The sequence below is a fragment of the Leuciscus leuciscus genome, assembly GCF_965113295.1.
Source record: "Leuciscus leuciscus genome assembly, chromosome: 19".
NCBI lineage: Eukaryota > Metazoa > Chordata > Actinopteri > Cypriniformes > Leuciscidae > Leuciscus > Leuciscus leuciscus.
Window position 1 is genome coordinate 2,263,732 of NC_138743.1, and position 18,570 is coordinate 2,282,301.

Below are 18,570 nucleotides of genomic sequence, written 5' to 3' on the forward strand. Positions count from 1 at the left end.
CTTGAATGAAATTCATATAAATATCAATATGGCTGAGTAAGATGATTAGTAAGATGATATTTAAATGCTTTGTTTTATGATCAAAACATATAATGCAACACAATAAAATGATGATTGAGAGATGAACCAATAAACCTTCCTCAAAAGCCTGATGATCATATTCGATACTCGTGATTTTTCTAATAATGATGTCTGATAATCAAGTAAAGCTGCTTCAGTGCGGATTAAATATTACTAACAATATCAACGTTATTCCTATGTTTACACAGACGCAGTCTCACCTTGACGAGGTTGAGGATGATGATGGGCGATCCGAACCTCTGCAGCATCTGGTCGAAGTGAAGAGCCGCGACATGAGCGTACGGGTCGGCCTGGTCCACTGTACGAGACAAGAGCAGGTTAGAGGTTTTTCACTCAACTGAAGCATCAAAATACCATATTATGTTTGCATATATTGAGGAAACATGCCGAGTTCACACACTCGTTTCTCTGAGAAACTCTTCCACTGCCAGTTATTTTACTCTGAAATGTGTGTTTCCAGGCTGGAATGTGTGTTATTGTTTTGGTCAGTGATTCTGCATGTTGCGTGTCTCAAACTGGCGACCCGTGTGAGTGTCGAGTCTGAGGAGGCGGGAGAAATGACGATCTCCCATATTTTGAATTGGACTGCAGTTCATATTTCCACCACTAGCTGTCAATCTTACAGACTGCACCTTTAAGTCTTTACACTAAAGCTTTACATCCAGGTGGCCAACTTAAAGGTCTATAGTATTTACCATCATGAAGAGTGTTTGGGTCTAGATGTTACGAAGATGACATGAAACCACAGTCATTTTTAAAGCAAATGAGTTCAATCGAAGGCCATCTATTTCTGCTCACAGCTCTAATCTGCTTGAATGAGAAAACGCTGAAACTTCCAGAAGTCGTTCACATTTTATTTGTCAAATCACCCAAAAAGTGTTCAGGATTGTTCAGTTAATGTGCACGATTAAGGCCTGAGATCATAACAGGGTTCGTACAGATCCTGTAAAATGACTTTAAGCACTACTTTTGGGGTTTTCAAGGACTACAATCAGAGATCTCATTTATCAAACAATATCTTTATTATCTTTTAAAATTCAAAAAAAAAGGTAAATAGATAAACAAAATAAACTAATAAAACAAAATGGTACAAATAATAAAGTGCAGCAGAAGCAATGACTGTGGAAACTTTAACCATTGAAAGGATACCATGACAAAGATATCGCTTTCCTTATTATAGCTGATTTATTCTCCCATGAATATATGATTGACCTGCAGAATAAAAGCTGTAACATATAATTAGATATTTATATGAGGAACATCACACTCATAGCCATGTGAAATGCCTCTATATCTACAAAAATATTACACTAATTTCACATATATTGTCTTTCAATAATTCAAGCACTTTTCAAATACTTCTTCATAAATATGTCTGTTCTCAAGGGTTTTCCAGGACTTGCAATTCAAAACGTCAAATTCAAGCACTTTAAGCACCTTGAATAAACCCTGTCATAAAGAGCTGATTTTATTGCCATATCAGCTTCTAAATGCCATTTTAAAATGGAAAACTGTTATTTTAAACTAATAATAATAATAATAAATCAAAAAAAATAAACTGTATTTTTGATTAAATAAATGCAGCCTTGGTGAGAAGAGACTTCTTTCAAAAACATTTTGACGTTAAAATGGTAGTGTACATGAAAATACACATGAAAATGGGGTTCGCAATACAACAGAATGTTTAATATTTCATGGCAGATGCAAATCACAATGAAGCATTTAAAGAAATTCAGCTTATAAAAAGGTTCAATTCGGTACAACTGTATAGACAACTCTATTAAATACTCTTTAGCTGTATGTGGGATTAAAACAATTTAAAAATAGTTAAAATCATTCAAATCAATCATGTCTAATGTTGGTATCGACCGGTTGATGTCAGAGACTATAATTCAATCAACACTTTTCATTGAAAAGTTGGGATTTCTTAAAACATACTAAAAACACCATATAGACATATAAACAACATTAAAAGCTGGATTTTCACCACAGGGAGACTTTAAAAGTGCAAAATAAATCTACAGAATTATTATTATTATTAATATCAATATATGGACTCACATTTCCACCACACAAGATGACATAAAAAGTCAGAATTATGAAAAATTAGGCTTCAACTAAGTCATTATTATGAGCTAATGAGATAAAAAGTCATCAACTTTATTTCTACAGCACTTTATACAATACAGATTCTTTCAAAGCAGCTTCACAGTAATAAACAGGAAACTAATCAATTAGGCGACCATCAAATATGAAACTAATTTAATTTCTGCTATAAATCAGCTCTAAAAAGACGAGTGTCATTTTTAATTTGTTTTAAAAAATTATAAATTATGGAAAAAAAAATTGATTAAGCCATGCAGCATCTCTATAGAAGACAATAGTGTCATTATTCAGATTAATTCAAGTTCAAGTTTTGTTCCCATCCGCAGTCAAATCGAGCATATAACTGAATATAAAAAGGCATGATGACATAATTATGAATTTAGTTCTTATGTAAAGTGGGCTTCCATAAGAATATGACATAAACCACTATGTGGGTCATAAGTCTGCCACAATCCAGTCACAAACCAACAGATTCGAGCACAAAACACTTCTAGAAGTAGGTTATGAGAACGAGGTTTACTTGCATACACAAATCTCCCTTTTACACGAATTCATTAACACCACACAAAGCACATTCAGAATCGGCGTAATCAAATGCTTGTTCACTGAAAAGTCCTTCAAGCAGGGCAGACAAACCTCATGGAAATGGCAACGTGATGCAAGCTAGTGATGAAAGAGAAAAACCACGACTCATTATTTTGCACAAACAATCAATGAAAGTGGGCCAAGCATCGAGCCTTGCGCAACTCCCTCTCTCCAGTTTTTGTTCAGCAGAAAATCAATGTTGTCTTGGAAGCTCTTTGTGCGAACGGTGTTTTGAGCCAATAACAAACTGACCTACAGTAATTACAGAAAACATTCTTCACAAACACTCATCTTCTGACAGAAGGACATTGAGTCAGGCAAATTGCATAACATATTAGAAAGATGAGAGGATTACGAATATGGAAATGAAGAAAATCACATATCATTTTTATTAAATAAGAGCTTTGGGTTGCACTCGAGGGTCATTTTTTATATAATGCACAGGAGAAAACACTTTTCTAGCTTTAGCTAGTGTGTAATGTTGCTGTTTGATCATAAACAACATCTGCAAAGTTACGACGCTCAAAGTTCAAAGCAAAGGGAGATATTTGCTTTTAAAGAAATCGTTTTTTAAGAACTACAACAAACGGCTGGTAGAGACTACATGACATTCCTCCCGGGTTAGTGACATCGCCAACCCTAGAATTTACATAAACCCCGCCCCCTGAACACGAATTATAGATTATAAAAACAGAATATGCTAATCAATGACTAGAAGATAACTACACATAAGCTACATAAATTCATCAACTAACCATTCAGAAATGTCTTGTTGCTTCTACATGTTGTCACTTCTTCTTGAGTCTCTCCATCATTGTCTGACTCCGGTTTGAACATAAAAGGCTAAACATTTTTTTAATTTTCAGTGCATGTGTGTGTGAGGTAAAAGGACACAAGCTGTTGAAGCTCCGCCCCCTGTGCCGGGAGCAGCAGCTCATTTGCATTTAAAGGAACACACAAAACGGCGTGTTTTTGCTCGCCCTCAAAAAGTGACAATTTTAACATGCTATATAAAAATATCTGTGGGGTATTTTGAGCTAAAACTTCACACACACACTCTGGGGACATCAGAGACTTATTTTACATCTTGTGAAAAGGGCATTAAACCACCCATTTAAAAAACGAGACCAACATGCTGTTTTAGTCTGGATTGGGGTTATTGGGATTAGTTCAATTTGCCCAAAAAGTGAGGAAAAACAGTTCAGTCGACTGATTTTTCAGCGTGAATGCCGTGAAAAACACATGAAACACATCTATAACGGGTAAGAGTTTCGAGATCGACTGTACCACTAGATTTGACAAGAAATCTGAGGTATATTTTTACAGACTGCCGAAAGCTACAGAACTGAGAAGCAAAATGGATTGCTGAGATTCACAGAAACAACTGGAAAGCTGGATTTGCAGCTTTCATTTTGTGTCAATATGCTGAATTATGGGGTAAAATGATACCCTATATATTGTATTGTTATATACTGTATTGACAAGACATCAATTAAATATTTACCATCGTATATTCTGCATAATTGGACGTTTTTAAATAAACACTGACATAAAACTACACAAGTTTTAGGGCTGGATGATATGATGATATATATAACATTAAAATGAGTGATCAAATGGATTTAGACCTATATTGTGTTTATATAAAGCGTTCACAGGCAAATGTGCTTTATGTTTTTCCCCGGCGTGGAAATCAGGCTCATATAAATGTGAGGAAACATGATTCCTGCCGCATGTCAATATCCATGATCACTGAATCTTCGGTGAGTCGTAAGAAACACTATGGGCCCTGTTTTAACGATCTGAAATGCAAGTGTCAAGCGCAAAGCGCAAGTAACTTTGTGGGCGGGTCTTGGGCGCTGTTGCTATTTTCCCGGCGGGATAAATGCCTCTTGCGCCGGCGCAAATCTAAAAGGGGTTGGTCTGACGTAGCTTCATTATTCATAGGTGTGGTTTGGGCGTAACGTGAAATAAACCAATCAGAGCGTCATCTCACATTCCCTTTAAGAGCAGGCGCGCTTGTTCCATGGCGGATAACGGCGGATTTGCCAGACGCACTCCAGGAGCGGTTCACAGCCGAGGAGACCGACGTTCTCGTCAGGGACATTGGGGATGGAGAAACCCACCCAAATTAACTTCGGTTAAACAGGCGTATGATAATTTGGGTAAATGTGTAAGTTAGATGTATGCTTTTATAATAAATTGTCTGTCTATCTATTTATCTATCTATCTATCTATCTATCGTAATAATGTATGATTTGCAAAAATGAAAACTGCTGCTTCTGTGTAGATGAGAGAATCAAAGTGCGTGTTGTGCATACGCAACGCGCCACTGACTTTAAACTATTTTTTCCTGGTTAGTGGCGCAATTGTTTTCTAAACCTGCAAAATAGCATGAAGGAACGTTTACGCCGGAACACGCCTCCTCTTTGCGCTGAACCGCCCCCGGGAGCGCAAGTGTATTTCTTAGTTAACCGACGTGCGTCTGTGGAGGGAAAAGTCCGCTGTGCGCGGGTGCAAAATAGGAATGATACATGCGTCAGTGTACAAAGTCAATTGCGCTGGGTGCAAGATAGGGCCCTATATCCAGTACAAGCTTTAGTTTAAACTGATAATGGTTTAACTCGTGTTTTCACAGTTTCTCCTATTAAATCCAGTCACTCAGCAGCTCTTCTGGTTTAGGGGGCGTTTTCTGGTGGGAAAGGGACATCAGTGCAAACCCTCTATAATGGACGTGATGTTTAAATGTAAGTGGATTTATGATGGTGTCATCATGAAAGTTTTTCACTTGGATGTTTTAAGTCTTGCCAATTTAAACATTCAAGCCATTTTAAATAAAAAATAAAGTACAGGAAGAGATGAGAGAAACTCGGTTCCACTTTATTTTGATAGTCCACTTTAGACATTCTACTAACTATAAGTAACTTTTCAACTACGTGTCAACTAACTGTCATTAGAGTATTAGTTGACTGTTAGTAGAGTATTAGTAGACTGTTAGTAGACTGTCATTAGAGTATTAATAGACTGTTAGTTGACTGTTAGTAGAGTATTAGTAGACAGTTAGTAGACTTTCATTAGAGTATTAGTAGACTGTTAGTAGGTTGTTAGTAGACTGTTAGAAGACTGTTAGTTGACTGTTAGTAAACTGTTAGTAGACTGTCATTAGAGTATTAGTAGACTGTTAGTAGACTGTCATTAGAGTAATAGTAAACTGTTAGTAGACTGTCATTAGAGCATTAGTAGACTGTTGGTAGACTGTTAGAAGACTGTCATTAGAGTAATACTAGACTGTCAGTAGAGTATTAACCCTCTGAGGTCTGAGCTGTTTTCTGGGCTCTGGAGGTGTTCTGACATGCTCTGACATTTGTGTTTTTTTCTGTTACTAGTGACATTGTCATGGCTAAAGTCTAATTACACTGTATTTAGCACAAACTCTGCTACAATAATATATCAGCAGCATGTATGTAAAAGTTTGTAGTTTTGAGATAATGACATTTATGCGTGGTTTGTGAAAAAACAAAACAAAATTCTCACTGAAATAAGGCCATGAAACCCATACTGATTATTTCTTCACAAGACTTTTGAAAATTGTATGACAATAGCCTAGAATATTTGCTCCAAAACTATGTGAAAATCACCCTGACTGCTCATTCAGATAAGACAATATATTGATTTAAAATTTCTAAGGCGTGTTTTGTGTGACAAAGCCATATGTGAAGAGGCGTGATCATCTCATGAATATGTAAGCTTTTCACACCTGAGAAAGACAAAGACACTCCCCTAACTGCCCTAATAGGAGCGATCAGGCCCTGTCATTCAGAGCAACCTTGCACAAAGAATGAGGAGATTTAAAAAAGAATGGCTTTTAGATTGTTTGGATTTATTTACAACACAACACAATCCAAAAATACAAATGACAAAAGAGCACATTGAAAACAATGATCCAAAGACAGAGACCTTTGTGCTATTCCTAAAAACATTGTACATACCTTTCATTTCCAAGGTGTTTGATTTTCACTTTACCATGTTCATGTACAGAGACTCATGTGAATGTTGAAGTCAGCAGGACTCAGTTGCATCTGGTCCCTGAAAGAAAAGAAAAAAGAAAAAACTGTGAACATACTGATATCAAGAGAAACTATAGGGCTGCACGATTTTGGGAATAGATTTGAGATTTTTCTGGTTAAAATTGCTTTTTAAAATTCACAGAATACACACACACACACACACACACACGTTTCCAACAATATATAATGAACACCAGGTTTGTTGTGCCTTGTAGGCATAGGCTACGCAGTGCTGCATAAAATAATAATAACAATAAATTAAATCTTCCAAAAGATTTCAAGAACAACTACGCTAGAGAAAAATATATTGATTATCATATGTTACTTCAAATGTTTCCATTCGTTATGATGATATGAAATGAGATAATAGTAAAAACATAAAGCCTAATGTTTGGTGCATTTTTCCTTTCAAACGCAATCGCGCTCCAAAATATGATACATTAAAACCCACAGCGCGCTCCAAAATATGATACATTCAAACGCCATCGCGCTCCAAAATATTAAACATTATGGTTATACATATCTATGTTTGAGCAGATATCCACAAACAGTATTTAACAGTAAACACGGGTCTAAATAGTATAATATTCACCATATATCTAGCAACAGTTCAACTGCAATGTGAAGTTTATGCAACAATACCATAAACTAATAAGTAAGAATTTCTTACCTTACATCTTTCTTGTCTTCAAATCCCGTTCTTCTTCCTCTGAGGTAAATCCAATGTAAGCTCAGACGTGTCTTCCAAACTCGACGAAAAGCAGAGACTTGTGAAGTGTTTTGGTGTTTTGTGTTTGAGGTAACAAGGGCGTTCGCGTCCCATGTGGAGATTTGCATGTGAATCTCTTTTGCGCGAGTGGACGTGTCGAATTAAAAAGTAATTAGCAAGCGTTTGAGATACTGGACATCCTGTTGGTTTTATACAAATTACTTAAACAGAGAATATTTGTTTTCAGTTTGAATCCGATCATTTAAAAGCACACACTTAAATGTGTATAAAGGTATATGGCTCATAAATGTGTGAGAAGGATTCGCTGAGTTTTGTTTCAGTTTATAGACGTGCTCAAGAAAAAAAAGTTCACCGCAACGGAGACGCAGAACGCACACCCTGTTTATTTTCTTTATTTTACAAAAGCACAATGTTTTGATTTGATTGTAAGTGGACACATACAAAAGTAGAAATATCACAGATTATTTTTTATATTTCTTTTTTCTGTATAACCATAAATGACGGAGTAATTTAAGTTTATGTTGCTGCTATGTGAAAAAAATCCAGCAAAACGCGTCGGCGCGTTTCTCGACCTCAGAGGGTTAAGACACTGTTAGTAGACTGATAGTAGACTGTCATTAGAGTAATAGTAAACTGTTAGTAGACTGTTAGTAGACTGTTAGTAGACTGTTAGTAGACTGTCATAAGAGCATTAGTAGACTGTTAGAAGACTGTCATTAGAATATTAGTAGACTGTTAGTAGACTGTCAGTAGAGATAGTAGACTGTTAGTAAACTGTTAGTAGACTGTCATTAGAGTATTAGTAGACTGTTAGAAGACTGTTAGTTGACTGTTAGTTGACTGTTAGTAGACTGTTAGTAGACTGTCATTACAGTATTAGTAGACTGTTAGTTGACTGTTAGTTTATGGTTAAGTGTTAGGGTTCAGGTTAGTAGAATAAGTTGACTTGTAGCTGTAAAGTTACTCATAGTCAGTAGAATATCTGTTGGGGATCATCACAATAAAGAGTTAGCAGATATTAAGCAGACAGTCTTCTAATACTCTAATGACAGTTAGTTGACACGTAGTTGCAAAGTTACTTATAGTTAGTAGAATGTCTAAAGTGGACTATAGAAATAAAGTGTTACTGAAAAATATATTCGGCACTTGCCAATAACAAGCTACAACTCTGCAACACTTTCAAAGCATTGATGCATAAAACAATTTGTGTTGGACAGGAATCTCTTGTTCAAAGCGGAAACGTCCAAACCAACCAACCAAACACACACACACACACACACACACGGAGAGGTCGAGGACGCTGGCGGTAACCAATCTAAGATAAGCAGTGAGCGCGCAGCTGGATCAGCATGTGTGTGCCTGAGACGCTGTGCATTTGAAATGTCATCTCGGTCTGGAGGAGAAGCGGTGAAATGAGTTCAGCAGACACAAGATGAGTCAGTGCAGGGGAAACTAATGCAAGAGAAGATGAGACTCAGCTAATACATATAAAAACCATAAACAGCAAATAGCAAACCTGTTTTGAGGTTAAATTGGGCTGGAAAAAGCGTGGTTCCTCAACTCTAAAATATCAATTTAACCAATCCTTAATAACATCTGAGGCCCTGACTGGATGTTTCCGTATAGTTCATATTTGTCCAATATTAGATTTGACTGTTCAGTGGGACAAGATTAGATTGTATGATATATGCATGTAAATTAATTACGTTACCTGTAATGTTCATGGTCTTTTTGGGCAGGATAAGCGAAATATAGAAATAGTTAAGATGGGTGTGTCTATTCTATGTAGGAAATATTAAGGAAATATGTAGGTAATATTAATATGTAGGAAATATGTTAGAATATTAAGAATTAACATATATCTGGGATTACTAGCAGAAATGTATTTAAATATACAATAAATATTACAATTATGGCTGTTGATGTAATGCATTAATTCAAATAATTACTTAAAATAAAGCACCCGCCTCAGACCTGTAGTTCATCTTACATTTATACAGTTGATTGATGAACATGAAGCAGAGCAACAACTCACTGTGTGATGAAGCCTATAGAGTACAGCTAGAATGACGCTAAAATTCAAGATATCAGGGAAAAATGCCACCGTATGGGTTTTTTTTTAGTTAAGCAATATCACGAGTGCTGTTTTTGTCCCGAATAGCATGAGTCCAAATGCAGTAAATAAGAAGTTAAGATTATGTTATATTTTAGACACAATATTGGCTGTATAAAGCCAGAGCAGAAGTGTTGTGCGTCTCAGAGTAACACAGCGGTGCTTCGTTTCTGAATGAATCAGCGTTTTGAGTGAATCAATCAGGTGAACCAATGATTCAATGACTCATTCATCAAAAGAGCCATTTACTTCTTTCCTGAATGAATCAGCCGTTTAAACGAATCAATCGGGTGAACCAATGATTAAATTACTCATTCATAAATAGAGAGATTTACTTCACTCCTGAATGAATCGGCCGTTTGAACGAGTCAATCGGGTGAACCAATGATTCAATGACTCATTCATAAAGAGAGCCATTTACTTCATTCCTGAATGAATCAGCCGTTTGAACAAATCAATCGGGTGACCCAATGACTCATTCATAAAGAGAGCCATTTACTTCATTCCTGAACAAATCAGCCGTTTGAACGAATCAATCGGGTGAACCAATGATTCAATGACTCATTCATAAAGAGAGCCATTTACTTCATTCCTGAATGAATCAGCCGTTTGAACAAATCAATCGGGTGACCCAATGACTCATTCATAAAGAGAGCCATTTACTTCATTCCTGAACAAATCAGCCGTTTGAACGAATCAATCGGGTGAACCAATGATTCAATGACTCATTCATAAAGAGAGCCATTTACTTCATTCCTGAATGAATCAGCCGTTAGAACTAATCAAACGAATGAATGAATGAATGATTCAATGACTGACTCATTTAGACATTTACTGCCCCCTACTGGCAGCTATAGTTTCTAGTTTAAATACTCCCCTTCCATGCATTTAACGTCTGAGAGGGCTCCTACAAATGCATTTGCATCGCTGATTCTTCACTGTGTGTCTTTAGTAAATCACGACAGCAGTTTTGTAACACCAAAAGAAGTTTTGTGCTGACAAGCTAAACACAAGCTAAATCTGGCCCATAGTGTATAGTACACCATATAGGACACAACCCATAGTTTTGAGCAGATAAACGGGAAGTAGTTTTGAGCAGATAAACAGGAAGTAGTTTTGAGCAGATAAACAAGAAGTAGTGATGAGGTAATAAAGAGGAAGTGTCTCTTACAGCGTATGGGTGGTTTGGGCATCATGGTAGAGATGTCCTGGGACCAGTGTAGAGGAACCGAACCTCTGACCTGAACACAGGAGGAGAAGCTGCCCGCAGTGAAGGACATGACGGAGGCGTCGTGGATAATCTGCTCCGTCTCCACCTCGTTCGCCACATCGCCCTGAACACACACATGCAATCCATTACAGTACAGTAGAAGTAAGGCTAAAACTTACCAAAGCTGTTTTCAAACTATTGCCGCTTGTCCAGTAAAGAGTTAGAGTGCTTCTATTTATTGTTCTCTTGCACACGTATTCTGTTCACACAGCGGACGAGAAAGCGGGAAACAAAATCCCATAGACTCGCATTGACGGAATGTTCGTGAATTTGAATCTCAACTGTCATATTCACTCTCACACACACACACACACACACACACACACACACTCTATCTCGAACACACACTCTCACTCCCTCACACCCACACACACACACACTCACTCTCTCACACTCACACACAATCACTCACTAACTAACTCTCACACACACACTCACTCATGCTCTCTCTCACACCCACTCACTCTCACACACACACACACACACTTACACTCACTCTCTCACACCCACACACACACTCACTCTCACACTCACACACAATCACTCACTAACTCACACACACACTCACTCACTCACTCCCACCCACACACTCACTCTCTCTCTCACACTCAATCACTCACTAACACACACACACACACACACACTCACTCACTCACACCCATTCACTCACTCTCTCACACCCACTCACTCTCACACACTTACACTCTCTCACTCACACTCTCAACACTCTCAACACTCTCAACACTCTCAACACTCTCAACACTCTCAACACTCTCACTCACTCACACTCTCAACACACTCACTCACTCGCTCACTCGCTCGCTCACTCACTCACTCTCACTCTCAAACCCTCACTCACTCAACACTCTCAACACTCTCAACAATCTCACTCACTCACTCACACCCTCACTCACTCACACTCTCACAACACTCTCACACTCTCAAACCCTCACTCACTCACTCACTCACTCTCAACACTCTCTCACTCTCTCACTACTCTCAACACTCTCAACACTCTCATCACTCACTCACACCCTCACTCTCTCACACACACACTCACTCACTCACTCACTCACTCACTCACTCACTCACTCACTCACTCACTCACTCACTCACTCACTCACTCACTCACTCACTCACTCACTCACAACACCCTCACTCTCTCACTCACTCACATTCTCAACACTCACTCACTCACTCACTCACTCACTCAACACTCTCAACACACTCACTCACTCACATTCTCAACACTCACTCACTCACTCACTCACTCACTCACTCACTCACTCACTCACTCACACTCTCAACACTCTCAACACACTCACAACACCCTCACTCTCTCACTCACTCACATTCTCAACACTCACTCACTCACTCACTCACTCTCAACACTCTCTCTCACTCACTCACTCACTCACTCACTCACACACTCACTCACTCACTCACTCACTCACTCACTCACTCACTCACTCACTCACTCACTCACTCACTCACTCACTCTCACCCTCAACACTCTCACTCACTCACACACACCCTCAACACTCTCACTCACTCACACCCTCAACACTCTCACCCTCACACCCTCAACACTCTCACTCGCTCACTCACTCTCACACTCTCAACACTCTCACTCACTCACACCCTCACTCACACCCTCAACACTCTCACTCACTCTCACCCTCACACCCTCAACACTCTCACTCACTCACACCCTCAACACTCTCACTCACAACACCCTCACTCTCTCACTCGCTCACTCACTCTCAACACTCTCACTCACTCACTCCCTCACACTCAACACTCTCACCCTCACAACACTCTCACTCACTCACAACACTCACTCACTCACATACTCTCACATTCTCAACACTCTCACTCACTCACTCTCACACCCTCACTCACTCACTCACTCACTCACTCACTCACTCACTACCCTCACTCTCACTCACACTCTATTTCTTAGACCCCCTGTTCATTTGTCTTGCTGCATTTTGACAGTATTGACATTTATAAAAAAAAAAAAAATATATATATATATATATATATATATATATATATAAACGTTGGGCGTAGAGAAAGCTCTGTATTAAATAAAAAATATATATATTTATAATTTTGCAGAATTTTTTTTATTAAATCATAAAAAAAGGGAACAATAAAAAATTTTTTTAATGTTTTTTGCTGCATTTTGTATTAAAGTTTTAATTATTTGTATACAAGCATACTGCATAACCATATACAATATCTACTGATGAGTAGTTGACATTTTTCAGTCTGCACTTTTTAAAGTATCATAAAGCATCTCAGCAGTAAAATCACATAAAAGCCCTGTGAAGCTTTAATGGCCGACAGCTTTAGAGCAAACGAACATTACATAATCCCAGCTGAACACACAGAGATAAACACAGGAGAGCAGCACACAGCAGAACCAGAGCTTGTGTTGGACAGGTAACACACACACACACGTGACAAACATACTAAAAACAGCACATGGTGTGTCAGGAGTGTGTACCTCGCAGTTTGCTCCTCGCTTGAGGAACCGTGTCCCAGCGAAGCGGCTGGAGCGTCGAGCGATCAGCGTGACGTACACCGGCCGACCGTAGATCAACAACTCTGAAGAACAAAGCTTAAGGAAGAACGACACAAAATGCATGAAAAAAAAAAAAATCCTTTTTCAACATGCAGCATCTAAAGCTTAGTTTATAAAGCCGATTAACCCTCTGGTGCTCTCCGCGTGTCGGTCAGAAACAACCGAATTTTTATTTATTTTTGTCAGTGAAATAAATGTACTATATTTCAGTTTGATAATGTTTCTTATTTAATATATATATATATATATATATATATATATATATATATATATGTATTTTTTTTTTTATAAATTTTTTTATAATAATTTAGATTTACACTGAATTTATAATCCATTTATTCACTTTTTGAGCATAGACCAAATTTCCAAATTAAACTGTGGTAAATCTTGAATGCTTAAGAGCGACAGACTAAAGTCGACGACACTTGCCTGATTATTGCTTAAGTGAAAAAAGTTTCAGAATTTTACATGTATTGTTATAAAAAATACTATTTTAAATTTGTATATGAAATCTATATTTTCAAAATCACGTTTTACTCTAAAACTGCAAGAAAATTAAAGCCATAAATCTAAACAAGTTGAGTTCCAAATTTGAGGTTGATATCTCAAAAACTGATCTTTCAGTGAGATTGTGTTCGGCTGCAGAACCAAACGCTTCCACTAGAGGAAACTCTCTCATTCATTTCCAATGCGTCATTTCTGACCGCGAGGAGCTCAAGTGTGACTATTTTTTAAGGATCATTTAACCTTTTCCAATCATGTCCATGATTTGTGTGTTCATATAGCAAGTGCCAAAACCTTTACCAAGTTTCGGACCATTTCGAAGAAGTAAAATGACCTAAGACTAAGAGCAACAATTAATCAAGTACAAAACTGTTGAAAAGTTTGGGGTCAGTAAGATTTTTTAAATGTTTCTGAAAGAGTCTCTTCTGTTCATCAAGGCTGCATTTATATGATCAAAAATACAGTAAAAATTATGAAATATTATTCTACTGTAAATCAGCTGTTTTCTATGTGAATATATAGTAAAGTGTAATTTATTCCTGTGATCAAAGCTGAATTTTCAGCATCATTACTCCAGTCTTCAGTGTCACATGATCCTTCACAAATCATTGTAATATGATAATCTGATGCTCAAGAAACATTTATGATTATTATCAGTGATGAAAACAGTCATATTTTTGTGGAAACTGATATACATTTTATTTTTCAGGATTGTTTGTTGAATAGAAAGTTCAAAAGAGCAGCATTTATTTGAAATAGAATCTTTTGTAACATTATAAATGTCTTCACTGACACCTTTGATCTATTTAATGCATCCTTGCTGAATAAAAGTATTAATTTCTATCAAATGTATTTACTTTTGAGCAGTAGTGTATATATGTAAAAAATAAAAGCATATTCCAAATGCAAATGCAGCTGCAACAATAGAAGAACAATTACTTTCAGTCTCCAGCTATCGTAACAAATGTCTTTACTGCACGTTTATTCAGCAAGGATGCATTAGACCAAAAGTATTTTAGTAGAAACTTACTGACCCCCAACTTTTGTGTATCATCTCCATTATACTCATTTATCAAGTGTTTTTCACAGTTCATGTCTTGCTCCTATAAATGCATTTGTCTATTAAATCTAATGTACTATCGTTCTCCCATAATGCCTCTGTCACATGAACTCGTTGACCTCACACAGGCTCGTCACGGGGGAGTGGGAGAAACCATTACAGCGACACAAGCAATCAGCAGCGCCAGACGTTCTCCAGGGGATTATTTCTCTCTTTGTGTTTCTGCGCTTTTTTGTTCAGCTTTGCCCCTCATGAACTCTGGGATAGACAGGTCATATCAAGATGTCTGAGGAACAGGTGAAACAGGTGCAATAACAGGTGAAAATCAGGTCCACCAGCAGCCAGTTCAGCCGACTGACCCCCTGACCCAGCTGGCTTTAGCTGAGGTTTGCAGCAGGAAATAAAAAATAATAATAAAAAATATATATTGTAATTCAATTTCATTAAAATGTTTTTTGCTGCATTGTCGCAACAGGGAATAAAAAAAATAAGAATAAAAAAAATAAGAATAAAAAAAATAAAAATAAAATAAAATAAAATAAAATAAAATAAATGCAGAAGGGTATAAAATAAAATAAATGAAAAATATTGCATTTAATTAAATTACATTAAAAAGTAGACAGTAAAAAGTTTTAGCTGTATTCAGCAAGAGAAAAATATATAATAAAATAAAACAAAAATTGATTATTACATTAAAAAGTAGGGTTTATATGTATTTTGCAGCAGGAAATAAAATAAAGTAAAATAAAAGTTATAACTATATTTTGAAGAAGGTGTTCATGTAAAATATTCAATTTAATTAAATTACATTAAAAAGTAGACAGAAAAAAGTTAACTTTTTCAGAAGGGGAAAATATAATAATAAAATATATATATATATGTTTTATCTTTATTTTGCTCAAGGGCATATAATAAAAAAAGAATAAAAAACAAAAACTTAAGTACGTTTTATCTGTACTTTGCAGCAGGAAATAAAACAAAATAAAATAAAATATGTATGTTTTAACTGTATTTTGCTGAAGGGTGTAAAATAAATAAATGTTTGTATCATGGTATGATGGTGTGCATGGAAAGCAAATGCAAAACTAGATTTCTCCCACGATGAATCAGCAAAGCGGACTACACTGTGCGCACCTGCTTTACTTTATGGACCCCGTTTCTATTTTAGTTATCTCACACACACACAGTCACTAACACACATGCATGTGCATTCATATGAAATGAATTAGAGGCGCTCATCTATATGAACCAGGATCATGAAAACCTCCGTATGCACTATAGACCCCCGGCAGATGGTCACGGTGACGACAACTTCATGCACAAGTCAATATACCCCTATAGAGGAAAGATGAATACACACACACACACTAAATATATAAGAGGATACTGGATTGGCCGCAGAATCCATGGATGATGTACAACAGCCAATCAGGATGCACGATGTCCTTGACCTTCTCCAGCAGACGCACGTTCCACACATACTTAGCGTAGGGTTCGTTACTGAAGCCGTGAACAACTGAAACAAACACCGCAATTACCAACTCTCACACACACACACACACACACACACACACACACACACACACACACACACACACACACACACACACACACACACACACACACACACACACACACACACACACACACACACACACACACACACACACACACACACACAAGACAAGACAAAACAACAGTTTGACCATTAAACAATGATAAAGAACTGGAGTTCTTCGCTTATAACAAGAAAAGAAACAGAAAAGGCCCAAACAAGCTGGACTTGAGACCTTCGAGACTTTAAGAACAAAATAATCAAATAAAATAAAAAATCTCAATGATTTTAACTGTATTTTGCAGAAGGGTATAAAATAAAAAAATATATACAAAAATGAAAACAAAAACGAATCAATTTTAATTAAATTATAATTATGTTTTATATTTTTGTGTTTTTTATTAATGTATATCAAATTTTGCATTTTATATATATATTTATATATATATATATATATATATATATATATATATATATATACACATACATACATACACACAATACAATTTTACATATAAATATATAAAATTACATATAAAATATGTAAAATAAAATAAAATAAATAAATAATATTAAAAAAGAATGCAAAGCTTTCCTGTAGCTCAGTGGTAAGAGCATTGCGTTAACAACGCAAGGTTGTGGGTTCGATCCCAGGGGATTGCACATACCTATGTATAAATGTATAGGATAACGCAATGTAAGTCGCTTTGGATAAAAGCGTCTGCCAAATGCATAAATGTAAATGTAAAATGTAAATAAAAAACGAAATGCAATAGCACACCTTGCGTGGGAAGCCCCTCCTCCTCGAAGATGTCGAAGCTGTCCTGTCTTCCACCGCTCTCTCCGGGGTCACAGGTCATCTGGAGCAGCGTCACGTTACACTGCAGCGAGTGGCTCAGGTCGTAGCTGTAACTGAGGGACAAAGGTCAAAGGGTCACGGGCTGAGAATAACCACACTCCTCATTACGGTTGAGCAGGAGGAGGATTCAGAGAGCATCGTTGCTAGGTGACAGACGCATCGTTGCTAGGTGACAGGTGAGAGATGAAGTGCACTGAATGAACTTCGCACGAGTTCATCAACGTTCACGTGCAATTATTCCAAGACGTCTCGTTCACAGACCGACATGTACATGACAAATGCAACAAAACGTCCGAAGCGAACATGTTTAGATTCTATAAAACTTTGCTAATTTGTTACATTGTTTCCTAATGAATGAGATCTTGTACATTTGCAGTGATTAAAATGTTGCATTTTTCTAAATGTCATAATCATTTGTTAACAAACAAGTATTCATCACTTCAATGAGCTCATTGTGTCTGCATTGAATTATTAGTGTTTAAATTAATATCTTTTTTTTAAGCTAACTGTGATTTTATATATGTACATTTCTGAAATATATAACTTAGACAGTTTCCTCTGATTACAGATCACTGTAGATTGTAATGTGGACTCATGCACTCTCTGTAAAGCTGCTGTGAAACGATGTGTGTGTGAAAAGCGCTATACAAATAAATGTGAATGAGTTGAAGTTTGGATGAATGTTAAACGTCAAACACAAACCAGACGTTTCAAAAACACCGTCACAGTGAATTATAACACGTAACACTATTGAGTTCAGCATTAATGAACATCATGTGACCATTACAGGATTAATGACGGAAAAGAAACTAGAAGGGAATTGTCAATGATATACATTTAATGCCCTCATTAATAATCATATATAAATACACATCCACATTCAAAATCAGGGTGAAAAAAAGATGAACATGTTTTCAAATAACTCATCAAGTCCTTTCCTTATAACAAGAAAATAAACAAAAAAAAAGGTTCAAACAAGCCAGATTTGAGACATTCAAGACATTAAATTATTAATTAAATTATTTTTAGTAAATAAATTAAATAATAAAT

The 18,570-nt window shown here is 36.7% G+C and overlaps 1 protein-coding gene across 1 annotated transcript in view; it reads right to left on the reverse strand.

The window, feature by feature from the left end:
- The window catches only part of fig4a (FIG4 phosphoinositide 5-phosphatase a), a 95,892-nt gene that overhangs the window by 57,701 nt on the left and 19,621 nt on the right, over positions 1 to 18,570 (reverse strand). The window contains exons 7-11 of the mRNA XM_082147160.1: positions 17,443 to 17,573; positions 16,494 to 16,622; positions 13,465 to 13,565; positions 10,854 to 11,016; positions 282 to 379 (exon numbers count right to left, since the gene is read on the reverse strand). Coding sequence (XP_082003286.1) covers positions 282 to 379; positions 10,854 to 11,016; positions 13,465 to 13,565; positions 16,494 to 16,622; positions 17,443 to 17,573 — 622 coding nt within the window. The remainder of the gene's footprint in view (positions 1 to 281; positions 380 to 10,853; positions 11,017 to 13,464; positions 13,566 to 16,493; positions 16,623 to 17,442; positions 17,574 to 18,570) is intronic.